Raw genomic sequence first — 15,799 nt, forward strand, 5'->3', positions numbered from 1 at the left:
CTGATCTGCAGCATTTGAAACTTGACTGCACAAGATAAGATCAACCCAGAATTTGAAACAGTGCTTTAATAAAACACAATACTGGGTTTGGATGAGTCTTTTATTCCAAGAAGCAGTGTTACCAACCAGAGCATACTGAAGACTGGCTAAGGGCAGAATATATATGGTGAAGAGATAAAAATGTAGAAAGGCAAATTCTAATTTCACCTCAATCAGGACAAAGGAATTCCAGAAGATGGACACATAAGAGTGCTGAAACAATGGGCTAACCATTTCGAGGCCCACTTGGTAATTTAATCTTTTCCAGTCTTCTTAAAGAAAAAAAATATATAAGATTTTTTTTTTTGGGGTTTACAGTACACAGAACCGCATAAAATCAATTTTACAAAAATTAAAATATTAAAGCAAATAATCCCCTAAAGTCCTTAGCTACTGAAGTTGATACTATACAATTTGTTGTACATTTGAAATCAAGAGCAGAACCAAGAAAGACAGAGAAGTGCCTGAAGCACTGTAAGAATTCCAGCAGCAAGTATCCACGCTGAATTTGGAAGACAACTGCACAAGAACTTTACTTACCATGGAACAGAAATTTCAGATAACTTCTGATAACTTGATTCTTTCCATTTTACATTGCTACATTATTCCAAAAAAGTCAGAAGGTACTGTACATCACATAAAATGTTCTTTTTCCTGTTGCTGAGAGACACAAGCTCTCAATGCTTTACAATACTAGACTAGAAATCTTTAAATATTATTCCCTAAAAGAATGGTGAGAATAAACTTAATCCTGAGAATACAGCTTGGGCAGCTTTGACTTGGAAAGTTAGATAGCTCTGTAAAATAGTTGAGTTTAGATTAAATCAATACACACTTTCCCCTATTAAAAGATTCAGATCCTGAAATCAGTCAAAGACCAACCCTATTTGGGGCGAACCATTATCATCTTTATAAACTCCTCCAATAACTTAGGCCTTTTTACACAATAAACTTAAAATGCTTGTGAATTCTCAAAAAAAGAGAAGTATGGTTTGTAAATGAGCTGGTATCTAAAGAACTTTGGTTGGGTTTTTTTAAAGAGAGTACTAGTAAAATGTTAATTTACTGCAAAAATTCCTATCACCCTACCAATTTAAATTTTATTTCATTTTTTAACAGTTAATTTTTTTCCTTTGAATACAGTGTTAAAGTAATGCATAAAATGCTTCCTGTCACGTTATAAATATATTTCAGAAAAAATAACAGAGAGCATAAAGATTGAACATTCAAGTTTAACCTTGAACACATCAGATCTGTTGCATGGCAAACACAACCTGAGTGTATGTGCTGTAACAACTTCTAATAGCATGTCCTTATACTATACCAACATTCATGGTACATTCCTGTTATTAAGCAGGAAAAGAGAAGCCCTTTGGACTGGATAATTTTGAAAATGACAAATACTTCTACAAAATTAGCTGAATATACTCACTCTGAATAAAACATTTTAGGAAGACACCTAATTACGTATAAATAGCACATGATGAATCTGTGTTACCTTTTAAAATAAGCTTCCCTTCACACTTCATCTCATTTGAACATTAATTATGAACACAATTATCATACATCTGTGAAGTCATATTTTTCACCATTTTTATGGATCTCTACAAGTACTCTTCAGGAAACTGAAAGAGAATGATAGTTTTACACAGCTGCTGTTAGCAAGACTATTACAAAAAGAGGAGGAGATTCCTGCAGAAGTACCCTCAGCAGCTTTGTTCACTATGGTCTAGCTCATTCCTGATTCAGCTTCTTTGAGGTATCAAGGTAATTCCAAGTAAGAGGCAATAAAAAGTTTTTGACTCGAGTACTCTGTGTTTTCACTCACTACATTTAGATGCACAAAATCTTATCTGGGAGCTTGGATCAAAGAAATGAGATTCACTTGTCGGATCTTGTTACTCAACAAACTAGTGGGCACATTGAAAAGAGAAACATTAGAATATTACTCCTGAGAAAATACATGTTTCTGATAATACTGGTAACACTCAAATGTCCTTTTTCACTGCAACCTAAAAAATTGTGGTAAATTGGGTTATTTTGGGTCACTAAACCAAAAAATGCTTATGATGAAGCAAGGAGAGCAGCACTACAACCATAAGAAAAACAGGAGATGAGGGAGAAGAGACCATTACAAAAATAAGCTGTGATTCAAGCAGAAGTTTCTGGGCAAATTTAGAGCTCGTGCTCAAAGATATCCCGTTTGTTTTTGTATCTCTGGGTTTTTCTGGTTTTGTTAGGGTGATTTTGTTTATGAATTTTGTTTGTTCATTTATTCATATCCATGTTCTTTGGCATCCTCAGAAAATATCACTGTTTTAGAGGTCTAATGCTGGCCACCAAGAATCTAAGTATACTTAACAGAAGTAAAACCATAGGTTGAATATCACAATAAAAGTAATAAACCAGACACGGTATTTCCATCCATGTATTTGTTTACCAAGAGTTTAACATTATCACTGGCATCTTCTAGACAGAAGAGTGAGAAGTAATGAAGAGGCCAAAGGAAGCAAGAATGGACCAGGGAAAGGCCTGTTCAGGGAGCTGACGAGAGCAGAATGTTCTACAATAAATATAAGAGGGAAACTATAAATATAAGTGGGTCACTCACTTCAAACCAAGACCTTGTACTTCTATCTCCTACCCCAACTACAGCAATATGTAATCCCCCTCCAAGAGATCATAAAGGAATAAGAAAGTTCATACTATAATAATCAGAACACTGATATGAATCTGTTAGATGCTGACTGTTCATAACAGGTAAGAGGTAAACACGTTCTTAAAACTGTATTTTAAACAGAAAGAAAGTAGTAAACTATGAAGTTTTGCCAAATGCCATTTCTCTCCACCGATTTTAATATAGGAAAAGTATTTTTTAATATAGCTGCTACTGCTATTGCCTTTATTCCACATAATAAAAGTGATCATTTGTATCAAACTGCTTTAAAACAATGTGGCTTTGACATCAAGTTTTTAAGTACCTGCCTTGTTCTGAAAGAAATACAGGGTTTTTTTCCTTGAACTACGTGTATTTTAAAGATATCTCTTGCTTATAGAGTGAAAAGTATACAATACAAATAGCATAAAACCCTCCCCAGAAGCAAGTATTTAAGCTCCCTTTCTCTCTTCCCCCAAATCAGAAAAATGAAGAAAAAAAAATTTAAGAAAAAAAAATTTAAAAAAAAAAAGGACAAAATTTTGAAGTTTCAGAAGTGAGGTAATTTGCTCTTTTTTACATCACAAAAGCTTTGAAAGAAACTTCAGAGCAACAAAGACTTTGGTAGATAAGAGTATCCTGCCAGGCCATTCCACACACAGGTTTACTGGAAACAGAAAGCCTCTCACAGCCCCAGATGTGCATAACATTTAGAACAGAGGAAGAACAAACCAGCCAATTTCAATTGCTAAATAGCACACGAGAATATGAAAATGTCATCCAGCTGCACAGGAGTCCAGACTCAGAATATAATTTTCCATGTTTAAACTGGTCATTCTCCATGTAGACATTTTGATTTTCAGTTAAGCTGAATTGAGAAAAGGGAACTGAGGGACACATTCAGCAAAGCTGACATACCTGAGTACCAATTTTGTTTTCTCTGTGTAACTGAACACACAGACAATCAAGTCAATACTATTACTTTTTTTTTTTAGCTAAACCTGTCACACATAATTTTCAAAGAACCTATTTACATGCAACTTTTCCCCCTACAGCTTCAAAACCTGCATTTATACAGCCTCTAGGTCAATACACAGGTTCACCTACTACAGCCACCTACAGCACAGTGGCACCTATACATGGAACAAAACTTACTTTTCCAACAGTCCTTTTTCCCCCAGTGTGACTTTCATGATACTTTAAATGATACTATGTTCCTGAAAAGCATACTCAGAATTATAGCTAAAATAATAAAAACATATTTTGAGGTAAAAAAACAAATCCAATAGATGCCTACCTGAACCCACTGGAGATGAACCAACACTAAGACTTTGTAAACTTCCATTCCTGAGCAAAGTTGGAGATTTTTGAAGACCAGAGCTTGTCACACTTCCTGCAGCAGATGCCACAGACGAAGTTGGGGAAGCAGAAGAAACTGAAAGATGGGAAAGACTTTCTTGACTTTTATTTCCTTTAGGTCTACCAGGCCCATGTTTACTTTGCTTATTTCCTTTCCGTTTCTTCTCTGTTACAGTTTCTTCTTCGAGTCCAGAAGTTTGAGCTCGTTTGTATGCTGTAGGAGTAAGGCTTGAATTACTTATGTCTCCAGGTGAGCTGTCAAAGTTTTTCGATTGGGGAACAGCTGCTGCCGATGTAGGGAGACCAATTAAGGAAGTGAAACAATTGACTCCACCCTCTTGGCTCCCAGCCTCTCCTTTATGTACATCTTTGGTTGACGAAGCCTGTTGAGAATGTGTGAAACTGTCACTTCGCAGATCTGTGTCTGTAAAACTCAAAAAGTCTTGGGGAGACTGAACTGAACTTCCAGAAGATGACTTTATGCTCCCAGGAGTGCCCAAAAAGCTTCCTAAAAAGAGAAAGAAGCACAATTATGTTTTTCCCTGTAGCTGATGAAAACCGATGCGAAGCATTATGGTCTTAGAATAAAAAATTTTAATGTGAAAGACTATGAAAAGCTTTACCAAGAGCTAAAGAATTCTTTAAATAACTCATTGGATTGGTTCTCCTGCTGATCTTCACTTTGCTGGCTATGAGTCTCAGATTGCTGTCTGAGATTCAAATTTGCATCTGGGGCACAAACAGGTGAAAATGAATAAAAGAAGAATAACAATTTTGTTGCTTAGGCACCTTTAACATCCATCACGTTTGGAAGCCACAACAAACACTTGGTGCAAACTGGAGCAGTGTTTTTGAACATGCAGCTATATAAAAAGAAAGCTGATAGAAATGTGCTATGATCACATACACACTATGCCCACAATCTTCCTCACCATTCTGCCTAAAATCAAGAGTCTGACAGAGGTCAAGGGAACAACAACAATTGGGCTTAATTCTCCCCAGCTGAGGAGGAGTTCATAGAAGACACTTTTCAAAAGTGTAAGAGAGAAAGTGAAAAACAGCGTATGAAATTGGCATTTTGAGACTTCTTTAGCACTGTCACAGAACCATAAAGATCTTTTGTGAAACAGAATTACATTCCTTCTTCAGTACTTGGAATGCAGTCATTTCATCACTGTATTACTGTATTCAAGGCAGAAAATGAAGCACTCTTGGGAAATACAAACATCTACATGCACTAAAATTCACTGATTTTATACAGGTGGGTGTCTGTGGGTATTGTTTCACAGAATTCAGACTGAAGACAAACATCAAGAAAACATTCCTAACTATGACATTAGGCATAATAATCCCATGTCCTGTAAAAACTAGTGTTTTATCATTAGTACTTCACTCAACATTGTTAAGAATTCCACTTACAATAAAATTTATTTAAAATAAAATTACATATACAGTTAACTAAAAGAATTTAAATATCATTGTTTTGTATTTTAAATAAGTTATATCAACTTCCCTTAATGCAGCCCAGAAGAAAATGCATGCAAATAATTAAGATCTATTTTGCAATCTGCAGTAAGATTTTTCTTTAAATGAGGAATTACAGAAGGCAATTTTCAAAGTTTTGAGAATTTAAACAAAAAACCCTTCCTCTTCTTTCAAGCAAAAAAGCCTGAAATATTGAAAGAGCTCTAGACAAATTTACAAGTGTTCACTGCATAAATAAACTCAAAAGGAAAATCACCATCACAAAGCACAAACAACAGTCAACTACTAGACACCAGCGTGAAAATTACTAAAAATTACTTTACAGAAGACCTAGTGTGTTGTGTTTCCAAATACCATGTTTTATTAAGGAATTTGAAAAGAAACTTTTAATTTTTTTGATAATTTTTCAACTCTGATAAAGATGCCATAATAAAATTTGCTTTTAAGAATTGTTCATAGTGCATGTAGTAGGTTTTAGCAAGCTCAAAAAGTAACAGATTTTGTACTACCTAAGGTAAATAAACCTTGCATACTTTTAAATATACTCGACTTCTGTTCATATATTTCAATGACAAAACAATTAAGTAGAAAGGTCTTTGACACTGAAGGAAATTGTATACTTTCAATATCTGCATCTTGAAAAATTACTGAGGGGCCAATGCATCTTATGCATTAGGTAGTCCAGTTCTGTTCTTTAGCCATTGCACTGACTAAAAAACATCAGTATTACTCTCTCAAAGAGCTAAGACCTCTACACTCAAATTCATATTAAAGTTTACCCCAGACTAACTTTTTGGCACATAAAGACACTTCTGTTTGCAGCTAAAGAGACAACCTCAACAGTCTGAACAAAAGCATCAGTTTGCCTTTTTAAAATGTACTACCTTCTTTTTCATGCTATAGCAACAAACATTTTTACCCTGAAAATGTTAGGTTTTAAGTGAAATAACCTTCTCAGTGTTGAGGATAAAACATTAATTACTTTTCAAGTTCTGCATACAAAACTAATTCACGTCAAAGCAGAAGTTGTGTTACACTTAACAACCAGTACCTTGCTGAAAAGGGCTAGCTGCAGCCACAGTTGTTCCTGGATTTCTTCCAGCACCAGGCTTTCTTCCCCTCTGACCTGAGTTGTGACCTGCAGATTTCTTCCCTTTGCTCTCTGACCCTCTAGCCTCTGAAGAATCTTTTCCACTTGAAACATGTGTAGGAACTTCCTGGAAATTTGCATTTGTAAATCGAGCTGAGGTATCTTCCAACCGCTTCAAGGAGCCTGACATGGAGTTGTTGCTAGTGCTTGTGTATGTCTGGCATTTTAAAAGAGAGAAGAAATTAAAGAAACAAGTCACACAAAAAACTCTCACAACTGTTTAAAGGACCTCATTCTTTCAAACAAACACAGAACTGTTCAAATACTAATGTAACTAGAAACAGCAGAAATTACAGCAGCTGAACTCTGAAGATTCTCAGCAAACAACTCAAGTACATAAAACATCATTTTGTGTAAAAAAATGCACAATGGCTTTGGTTGAAATTTTTACTTCACTGAGGTAAATGGAAAAATCTCCTGGGTATGGTCTTTATAGTCTATTTAAATAGGATATTGTTATTTTATGCTTAAAATTAAAAATTAGAAAATAAACCTTTAATGCTTTTCTGAACATACAACTTTATGCCTTTTTTGTTAAACTGGAATTGTTGCATCAGCAGTGAAACTGTTCAAGGTGTCAAAACCAAGAACTTGGAATTTTATGACTTTATAGCCTCAACACCAAACCAAAATCAGCTCCCTGGCATGTGAACCATCCCCCATCCATCCCATTCCTTTAGGATCACCAAGTAAGGAAGACACGAGACAGCTGACCGAGACACACTTACTTCAAACCTTCAAACACACTTACTCTGACAGCTACAAAAACACTCTTGAGCTCCCAATGCAAATTTCTTTCTCAACCCCTATCCACCCCCCAGATTTCCAGCCCTTTTCCTACACTGATACACTCTCCATAGGGCTTTCAAAAATTTCATCTTTAGGTCCATTATTTGTCTGTTAAATTTTACCAGAATTGTTCCTACTGGTGAACAATAATGAAAAGAGGTTTCACAGAAAGAAATTAGGTGGGAAGGGAAACTGTATGCACAATATTAGGAAACCATACAAGGGAATATTATTGTTCTCATGATTGAAAAAAATGTGGAGCTGTGGTAACAGAATTTTAATAACGTAAGAAAGAACATGAAAGCAAAATCAGGAAAAAGAAAAAAAATCTTCTCTTATTTATACTTAAGATACCTAGTAAAACAGCTTTTTTAAAAATACATAGATCAAACCAAGAAATTACTCATTTGTTCAAAAAGAGCTTGTCTGTTTTTCAGTTCTTTACAGAATAGAATTTAAAACAGTACCTAGTTATCTCCATTAAAGACCACACAAACACATGCCTCTTAAAATTGAGCATACACACACATTTTCCCTGCCTCAAGTGGGATGCTTGCTGAATTTAGGCCTACAACAGAATGTTTTTTCATCTTTACAGAAAGCTTTGTATAGCAGCTGTACAAAGTTTTCCATATTTTACTAAAATAGCTAAGCCATTTACATAAACCTTACTTTTCAGTTGCAAATGACAGAAGACAACTAAATATACAAGCTTTGAGGAAAGCAAATACTTCAATCTATTTGCATACCAGGCCAGAAAATGACAAGTAGGCATTAATTTGCAAACACTGTGCTGTGATTTGGTTTGACTGCAAGTCTGAAGCCCACTCCTGGCAGATTTTGAAGAATATGCATGCACAACACAGTTCTGCTTTGGAAAATTTTGCTCCCACAGCTATTTGCGTTTCAGAAGGTGCTGTAAGGTGTACTGAAATCTACACGCTTACTCAGAGAATCGTAACACAAACATGATGAAATATACCCTAAGCACAGAGAGCTACTGTCATTTTTACATTCTCCATCCATCACTGTGCACCCTGAAGAGCAACACCATCCATCTGCAGCAAGTCTTAAAACTTCTGGGGATTTATGGTAAACATGCAGTAATCAGTCTTGGTACACGTAGTACGTGCCAAGGTTTGAGTGGCCTTTAGCCCTGTGCAGATCAGTACAGGGCTGTACCCCTGCACAGACAGGGGAAGGACCACAGCAGGTAATTCTCCACAAAAATGCCAGATGGTAAGAGCAGAGTCTGAGCAAAAACCAACCAACCCAAAAAAACCCCAAAACCAACTGGGTTTGCATGGCCAGGTTTTGGTAGAGGTGGGGGGCTATGGGGGAGGCTTGTCTGAGAAGCTGCTCCTTGTCCAGGAGAGCCAATTCCAGCAGGCTTCAGGACTGACCCAAAGCTGGCCAGGGCTGAGCCCATCAGAAATAGTGGGAACACCTCTGTGACAAAATACTGAAGAAGGAAAACCCCAAAAGGGTTATTGGGCAGACGTAACTGCAGCCAGAGAAGGACCAAGAACACGTGAGAGAATCAACTCTGCCGACACCAAGGCCAGTGAAGAAAGAGAAGGAGGAGGTGCTCCAGGCAGGAGAGCTGAGATTGCCCTGAATCCCATGGTGAGGCAGCTGTGCCCCTGTAGCCCATGGGGATGCAGAGATGGACCTGCAGCCCTGGAAGAAACCCACACCAGAACAAGTGGATGCCTGAGAGGAGGCTGTGACCCCACGGAACAGGCTCCTGGCAGGACCTGGAGACCCATGGAGAAAGGAGCCCATGATGGAGCAGGTTTCCTCACAGGACTTGTGACCCTGTGGGGGATCCACACTGGAGGCAGGCTGTGCTTGAGGACTGCACCTGTGGAGAAGTGATCCACGCTGCAGCAGCCAATGGAGAAGTGCAGCCCATGGGACAGGCTCAGGATGGAGGGGTTTGTGAAGGACTGTCTCCCATGGGAGGGATGCTGGAGCTGGGGGAGGACTCTTCTCCTTAAGCAGCTGCAGGAGCAGCCAGTGACAAACTGACCACAAACCTCACTCCCCATCTCCCCACACTGCTGGAGGGAGCCAAAGCCCAAAACATGAGACAGAAATTTTTTTACCAGGAGTAAATATGGGGCTGAAGGGTCCTCCCAACTAAGAAGGCAGGCAGAAGAAGAGGCAGTAAAGAATTCAAATTCCTAAGTCACTGTAGCTCTTCTTCACACATTCTATATCTACGTCCCAAAAGTGAAAAAATGTAGTGCTAATACATTGATCAAAGAGTAGTCAGGCACTTCTTATTTCAAACTTTTTCAAACTTAACTGATTCAGACTGAACAACATTTGCTATGACATTACAGGGATGCACAAAAGTGCCTCTCAAAATAGCAGAGGCTGGAATCTCAGTAAAATTTCTTGGAATTAAATTCTGCAGAACCAACAGGCAATTCAACCTCACTAACAGAAGGTAAATTCAGTTAATCGTGCAGTCTTTCATGATTTTATCTAAAGAAACCACTCATCCAGATAAAAACATGCTTTAAGACATCACCTGCACAAATGGTCATTACCACTGGATTTAAAAGTTTTAACATATTTAAAAAGGAAAAACAGATTTCAGTTTCCTCCACAGGAACTTTATGGTAGCAGAAGTGATTATATACCACAATAAAGTAATGCATTCAATACAAAGGAAGACTGCTGTGAAAGAGAAATCAGGTTCAAAACAATTCTAGCAATTCCAGTTAAAAGGACACATAAAAGGAATACATTAATGCAATATTCTGAACCAAATATTCATCTTAGAAAAAAATAAAGCTTGTTTCATTACTAAAATTTCAATGTTTTGAGGAACACATTACAAGTTTATAATCTAGAAAAGCAAATTCCTGTAAATGGTATTAAAAGGACTTAGGAAAAAAATTAACTGAAGGAAGTAGCCACAGTAAAAAAAAAAAAAAAAAAAAATCACTTCTATACATCCAGTAGATACTTTTTAAAAATACATGATTGCACTTAGGAACCTCTGAACACCAACTTTCCAATAAAAACACCAATAAAAAGCTGAACACCAATTTTCCTGATGATTTGAACCACTATAAAACACATCAATAAATGAAGCAAACAGGTTAGGTAAAGAAAATCCACATGCAAAAGATTAAACTAAAAAACAAAACGGGCATGACTATATTCAAATTCCAGAATTAATTGTTTTCATTTAATGAAGTTATAATTAAAGTCCTAGAATTAGAGATTTTCTGTTCACTTTAGTGTTTGCCCTAGCTCATCCCTGTGACTATCCATAGCAGTAAACCTTGTAATTAGGGAAAAGATAGGGAGGACAAAGCAATTAGAAATAAGCTTAGCAGAAAAACAGGATCCAACTGTGTCTCTGGCATTAAAAGCAAATTCCCATAGGCAGGATGCAAAAGATAATCAATATTTCCATATATTTTTTTAACTTTTACAGAAATATACAATGATATCACTTCTTGTAAAAACTTATGATCATTAGATAATCAAAGTACAAGAGGGATATAATTCAAGAAATGTAAGATCATACACAGTATAAAAACTAAACAAAGCTTGTAAAATTTAAAGAAGTTTCCATACAAGTTCGCACAAAGCCTCTCTTACAGGTTATGAATTTTAGAAGTTGTCTCAGATTCAAAAGGAATATGTTTAGGGCAAATTAATAAATGAAATAACCAATCATGTGGACCAGTCAATACTACAACCTAATTTCAACAGAAACTGTCACACTCGCTGATTGCTATCTCTAATTGCTCTTAAATCAAACCAGCAAAGTGGTAAATTGATTCTACCTTTTCTTCTGGTTTTTTTTTTTTTTTAACAGAGAGTTATTGAGAGTTTCAGAAGACCACTGACTTGACTACTAAGTCTCACTGGACACAAGAGCATCAAAGAGAATACAACAGAACAAGGAACAAGACTCTCAACAGAAGTGTGAGCTCCTAATAATGGCATGTTAGCAGTTATGAATTCTCAAGTTAATAATCTTACTATGGAGAATAAAGAAATATGCAAAAAAAACTAACTTTCTTTGAGATTATTCTTGAAACTGATACCACTAGTTGAGAGAATACTTCTAGAGACCAGAGAAAGTATTGGTATTTCAATTGTTCAGAGAAATTGGTATTTCAATTGTTTCAGCCTGTCCTGATGAGGTCTTGGGGTACCATATGCAAACACACATTTGTTGAATGCAACACCTCAGCAGCCAAAGCACACACAGTTAACACAAGCCTCAGCACCTTACAGGATGATCTGTGCATATTAAGCTCAGTTCAACTCAAACCACAATTCTCGACTCTGATGTCAAACACCTCCACATGAATGGGATGTGTTCTTTCCAAGTCTGAAATCAGAAACCCCATTTCTCAACAGTACTGCCCACTCTGTAACACCAACATTAGTGTCATTTTATTGGTGCATAGCAGGAGTGATTCTTGCTGAGTACAATGAGAACTGTCATTATTTAACCCTGGATGTTTCTGCTGGAATTAGGTATTTTCTAACACATCAACAGAAAGGGAAGGTCAGAGAACATAACAGAACAACCTGCTAATAAGGCAAATTATAAGTGTATGAAGTGTGAGCTGTAATTTCAGAACTACCAGTTTTAAATGCTTACAGGTTCAGTGTCAGCTCAGCTAACACAAGTGAATTTTGAAGGAAAGACTTTCTAAAACTTCTCAAGTTGTTAAATATAGCTCAATTAAGGAAAATTTACTGGAGTATCACTGGCACCTGAATCAAAACTTAAGTACAAAACTCTAAGCCTTTCTCCATGTGAAAACCTTCAAGTATTCTAGGATTTTACATTACAGGAAAAAATACCAAGAGTGTTTGATAATTCTAGAATTTATACCATTATAAAGCTCCTGTATATATAGTGGAATGATTACATCATGAAATTTTGACATAAGTAACTGAAGTGGAAGAAAAAAACACATTGACTTACTTTTTCTGTAGTTACAGTAAGAGATGGAACCAAAGATGGGGAGGACTCCGACTGCTTCTTATATTTTTGCTTGTGTTTATCTTTCTCTTTATATTTCTGTAAGTTGTAAAAGACAATAAAACCTAAATTCAGCTTCACCTTTAACATAATCCAATCTATACTGCATCAAGTGTTAACAAAACTGAAGAGATATGGCAATAATGTCCTGTGCTATTTGGAAAACACATTAATGCCCTGAATGTTTTATAATGTAATTTTATAAAGTAAATGAAGTATTTATATTTGTTTTCAAAGTGCATCAACTGAAGTTGTTCAATAATAACCAGAATTTATGAATGCCCCATTGTTAGCATAACCCATCTTTACAATAATCACTTAATCAACAAAAGAAACTGAACTAAAAACAGAGACATGGCTTCTGTTTCAAAGATATTCGTTCATTTTCCACCAAAGATTTCTATCTATCTGCATCTCTGCACCTGCACAGTATTTTTTGTTGGGATGCTAATGTAAATTAATGCAAGGTTTTAGCTTTGGCTCCCCTACTGACATCTTCATGCATAAAAATGGGAAATCTGATTTAGATTTCATTTCCAAAAAAGGGACATACATTTTACAGACTAAATAAATATTTTCCATGGTAAACTGAATAAAATATCAAAGCTATACAAATCAAATGTGCTTCCTAAAAGAGCTGAGAAAGTAATCAGTTCTTTAATTTTTATTTCTTAAACATGAATGAAGCATTGGCAGTGTGAATAAAATTGTGCCAACTGAGAGAAAATAACTTCTTATCCCAGAGCCTTTATAGTATAACAGAAGCCTTTCATACTGGCAGAAATCAATTTTTGGAGGATTACAGAATCAGACATAAATTGTATTTGTTTGAATAGTTTAGACAAATACTTTACAAAAACAGTGAGTCTGACAAAACTAACAATTAAACTCAGAATACAGAAGTTCAGTATTTTTTCCAGTCTAATCATAAACAAGTCATTTTTTCTTAGCAATGTAATATGGTTTCCTTAGACAGTCAGTGTCAGAAGATGCAAAGAAACTGCAGCTGGGAAAGAAAGTTACTTAAAGCTAGTGGCACTCAAGTGTTTAATTTCTTTAATTATATATTTGTGGGATTTTTGTGAACTAACACAAAACTCTGCAGAACAGCACAATGCACAGCTATTTGTTCACACTGCTTCTACAGAGCTAGTAAAAAACATGCAACTATATGGATTGACACAAGGGGTTCAAAAATCCCACTGAGCAGCTTGATAAGATGTCTAAATCTAAATAGCCATATGAAAACTCAGTAACTGTTCTGAATCTTAAAAACTACCCATGCTGATCTTTCTCTATCAAAATGATTGTCCAAACTTTCAAAAGAACATCATTTGTTCAACAGCAACTGCCCAACCACTCTCACCAAGCACCAGGACAAGATGCAATTTGTGCATGCTCTATTCAGGTATGACCAAGTATCACCTTTCTATTTCTGTCACAATGGAAGAAATATCAGAAACTTATTTCATGGAATCAGCCTGAGAGAGTAAAAGAATGAATTTTTAAGTTCTCAAGTAAAGTAAAATTGGTTAACTGACAACCTAGATGCAAAGCTGAAAGTAAAACACTTTTATCTCAACCTTTATGAACTGTAAATATCAGGTGACTGACTTAGAGATCCACCTTGTTTCTAACCAGCCCAAATGCTTTTAACTACGCTAATTTTGCCAGGAATGAAATACAGTTTAACCAAAAAAGTTCATAAATCAAGTAAAAAAAACTATCAGCACCAAGATATTATGTAGAACAATACTTGCTAGATACGATACATAAAGTCCTTTTAATCCTTGTACACTTCGTAAAACCCAAAGACAAGTACACTTTAAAAAGCTGATGGGGATTTCAAGGTCTGGGGTTTTTCATATGGATAGAAATATGGAGTTTTTCCCCTTCATAACAAAGTGAGCAGGTGCCGTAATTACAATGGCATACACCACAAGGTAGCTGTTAAATTTTTTAAACCTAATATAGGCTTGTTGAAGGAGCTTTAGATCAGGGAGGCTGTGTTTGTTTTGTGTTTTTCTCAAGGAGAGACTGTCTGTCTCTTTTTGCACCTGGAAAACATATGAGAAAGGAAAAAAAACTACTATGGAGAGGAAGGATTCAAAAGCACTGCAGTCTTTTCAATAACATCTTAAATGTAACAATCCCCAAAAGCTACACACACAAACAGAAATGCAAGCAGAAATCAAGAAAAACAGAAGCATCTACACCAAGACTGCCAGGTTACCCATTGTTTCTGTTGATATAAAAGACTTTCACCAGTGCTAAGCTACCAAACTTACTACATCATCAGTGGATGTGTTTAGAAAAACTTGAGTAACAATTTCATTGAACCCCAGAGAAGCTTCAAGAAGGAAGCTATGGAATGGCTAACCAGTGCCTGAGTTTCTTTGGCTTTTATCATTCTACTAGGAAATTCAAGTCATCCTAAAGAATTTTTTATTTATAATTTTGGAGCCAAGGGGCAATGACTTTAATACACTTTAGGAGGAAACTTCACAACAATAATAGTAAACTATTAGAAAACTTGTAAATGAACATGTTTTACAATCTTTTCTGTTGACTTTTCTAGTGTTCTTTTACTTCCCATGGTAATTTCATCTAAAAGGCAAAGAACAATAAAATTCTGACCAAAGGAACACTTAGGAGGACTTCAAATTACATTTTGTAACACACTGAAAACAACAATATTCCCTACACGTAAGGAGGTGTCAGGAAGGACAAGGGACACAAGAACAGCAGGAAGGCAGAGGACACAAACAGCTCAGTGTCTGGAAAGAATGTAATTGATTTCTGTAAAGTGAAGCATCAGCAACCACATCAAATTCCTCCCCCAGATCCAAACCACCAAGCCAAAGTTTGCCAGGACAGCTTACCAAGGTTACAGCTTTCCACTGAAAGCCACTGCAGGGGTAACCCATTCAAAGGCCTTCTGCATCCAAATACCTCAATCACAAGACATCTGCTGTCCTTAACTCTACATTTCCTCCTTCTTTTAGGTTATACCTCCTCTCACAATTTTTTCCTTTTTTCCTTTTCTTTTATTATCTTTTTTCTTCCCAAGGAGAGTTGAGAAGCATTACTTCTGAATGTGAATTGACTTCAAATGCATACAACATCAAAGAACTGGAGAACAGTGCAGGAAAATCTCTGAAAGAAATGCTCAGCTTTTACACTGATAAGAATAAAAATCTCAACAAGCTGCTGAGACTGCTGAAGAGACGTAGCTCCTACAAAATGACTTCTTGCACTTGCACCCTCTTCTACCACAAAGATGCATAAAAAG

The 15,799-nt window shown here is 36.2% G+C and overlaps 1 protein-coding gene across 8 annotated transcripts in view; it reads right to left on the bottom strand.

Moving 5' to 3' along the window:
• The window catches only part of MLLT10 (MLLT10 histone lysine methyltransferase DOT1L cofactor), a 125,512-nt gene that overhangs the window by 51,737 nt on the left and 57,976 nt on the right, over window positions 1-15,799 (bottom strand). For 7 of the 8 annotated variants that reach the window (XM_064704142.1, XM_064704144.1, XM_064704138.1 and 4 more), the window contains 3 exons: window positions 12,451-12,546; window positions 6,591-6,846; window positions 3,993-4,562 (listed from right to left, as the gene is read on the bottom strand). In XM_064704142.1, the coding sequence (XP_064560212.1) occupies window positions 3,993-4,562; window positions 6,591-6,846; window positions 12,451-12,546 (922 nt within the window). The remainder of the gene's footprint in view (window positions 1-3,992; window positions 4,563-6,590; window positions 6,847-12,450; window positions 12,547-15,799) is intronic. The other variant, XM_064704143.1, reaches the window with a different exon arrangement.

Source organism: Zonotrichia leucophrys, chromosome 2 (assembly GCF_028769735.1).
Source record: "Zonotrichia leucophrys gambelii isolate GWCS_2022_RI chromosome 2, RI_Zleu_2.0, whole genome shotgun sequence".
NCBI classification, from domain to species: domain Eukaryota; kingdom Metazoa; phylum Chordata; class Aves; order Passeriformes; family Passerellidae; genus Zonotrichia; species Zonotrichia leucophrys.